General features: G+C 44.4%; 1 protein-coding gene across 1 annotated transcript in view; it reads right to left on the minus strand.

Moving 5' to 3' along the window:
• Window positions 1-6: 6 nt before the first annotated feature.
• Window positions 7-2,179, minus strand: part of daam2 (dishevelled associated activator of morphogenesis 2) — a 65,875-nt gene continuing 63,702 nt past the window's right edge. The window contains exons 26-27 of the mRNA XM_025059134.1: window positions 611-781; window positions 7-531 (exon numbers count right to left, since the gene is read on the minus strand). Of these exons, the coding sequence (XP_024914902.1) occupies window positions 319-531; window positions 611-781 (384 nt within the window). The 3' untranslated portion in view covers window positions 7-318. The remainder of the gene's footprint in view (window positions 532-610; window positions 782-2,179) is intronic.

The following is a 2,179-nucleotide window of genomic DNA, read 5'->3' on the forward strand; positions in this document are numbered from 1 at the left end:
TGGAGGGTCGGAGGACGAGGTGGTGAAGGGATAATGTATCACAGTGGTCCGTCCGTCCATCCGTCCATCTCTGATGTCCTGTGTCCAGCTCAGGAGATCACTCAACCTCTAGGTCCGACGGGTCGATGAGATTCCAGAGTAAAGTGTTGCATCCTTCGAATCAGCAGAACTGTCGGTCCGTGTCCAGTCCAGCCGTAGTAACGTCCGCCCCGGTGGCCGTGGTCACTGTTTGAGGACCTGGACTAAAGGTGCTAATCCAGCTCCACCAGGGCAGAATTAAAGGTGTTGTAGTGTCGTTGTGTCCTTCCTGTCCCCAGACTAGTAGTTGACCTTAGTAACAGCTCGCTCGCGCCCGCCGCCCTCCACCAGCTGGTTTACAGAACGCTTGCGGTTTCGCTTGAACTTGTTCAGGTCCTTGTCAAAGACCTCGCCAGAACGCAGCGCTGACACCAGGTCATCAAACTCTCCACCGACCTCGTCGCTGGCTCCCGTCTTCTTGGTACGCCGTTCTCGTTCCCTCTGATCTTTTAGCTGTAACAAAAGCCACACATTCAACATGAAAAGAGTGACATCACAGACGGCACTCATTCTCGTCACACCCCCGTCCTACCATGGCCTCCATCCGTGCCCTCCGCTCCTCCTCCTCCTTGCGTCTCTGCATGTTCTCCAGGTCCTGCCGTGCTTCGCAGAACGACTGTAGAAAGGTGTCAAAGATGCCGAAGAACTCGTCTGGCTGCATCCTTCCTTCGTCCTCCCCAAAGTGCTTCAGAGATTTAGAAAACTGTGCAAACGCAGAAAAAAGAAACAGGTCGTTTATAAACAATCAGTCGATAGACAGGAAGCTGCGCCATATATGGTAATGATGGGCCGCATTGTACTCAATATATACCAGTATATATATATATATATATATATATATTTCACTTTAGAAAAAAGTCCCACCAACAAATAAAAAAGATCCAAAAAGTAAATGTAATGAAAAATATTGATCAACTCACTTTACTGCAGCGATCCTGTTTAGTTGAACACAACACTGACATACTGGCAGGAATTAAAGAAAGACAAAAAGAACCTCAACAGCTCTGAGTCTCCTCCTCTTTTTTTTTTTTTAGTTTTATAGGCACCTGCTGCCACCTAGTGGAAGAGTATTTATTTGTTCTGCCTGTCAACGTAGCACAGACAAATGCCATGAAAAAAAGTCAATAAATGATACTTTTCAGAGCAATTTGGTGCAACTGGATAATTTTATAAATCCATATAAATACTGCAGTTTCTGCTGTGAAATATTAATGATTACTGTAGTAAACAACAGCAGACTGTACTGTATGCAGTTCCAGTACTGCAATACAGAGAAGCTGCTTTTTTATTCTTCTGAAGATTTAAGATCATACAGTCATTGTGGGCTGGTTACCATGACAACCACTCTGGACTATAATTAGGTGTCTGGTCAAATGTGCTTCCTCTCCTGAATCTGTGCTAAATGAGTGAAAGAACACACACACACACACACACACACACACACACACGGACAGATTTAGCTAACATTGCTGTGTACTTTGAAAGGTCATAAATCCTTTTGTTTCTGCTGAAGAATCTCCTGTGATTTTTTCTACTTCTTGATCGTTTGTTGCAGATGTGGAGTTCAAGTATTTTATTTCAGAAATCCACAGAACTGAAGTGAAGTGAAGTGAAAGGAGAGAATCACGACTCCTCAATCGTCCTCCGTCAGTCGTACAGAGCGCCGGCGTTCTCTCTGCCCAAATTCAACCGGTTTTTTTTTGTTTTTGTTTTTTTCATGGTCTCATTGTCAGCATTATTAAAATCTGTCATCAGACACCAGCCTCGGAGAAACTAAATCTTCCTCAGCTTAAATATATGTCTATATAAACATATAAACATATAAACATATAAACATATATGTAACACTCCAAAACAATTCCTTCCAGTGAAGAGACGTCAAAGAGAGTTGACAAGTTTGGGTTTTTATGTGTCAGACTCACCAACCACACACACACACACACACACACGTATTCAGAGCACTGTGTTAAGGGACAGTGTGTGTGTGTGTGTGTGTGTGTGTGTGTGTGTGTGTGTTCACAGTCTGGGCTGGTGAACACAGGTCCTTTTGTTTGACAGCAGTAATCAGCCGCCCGCTCCCCCTCCTCCTCCTCCTCCTCCT

This window comes from Cynoglossus semilaevis, chromosome 1, assembly GCF_000523025.1.
Source record: "Cynoglossus semilaevis isolate Cse_v1.0 chromosome 1, Cse_v1.0, whole genome shotgun sequence".
In the NCBI taxonomy this organism is placed as follows: domain Eukaryota; kingdom Metazoa; phylum Chordata; class Actinopteri; order Pleuronectiformes; family Cynoglossidae; genus Cynoglossus; species Cynoglossus semilaevis.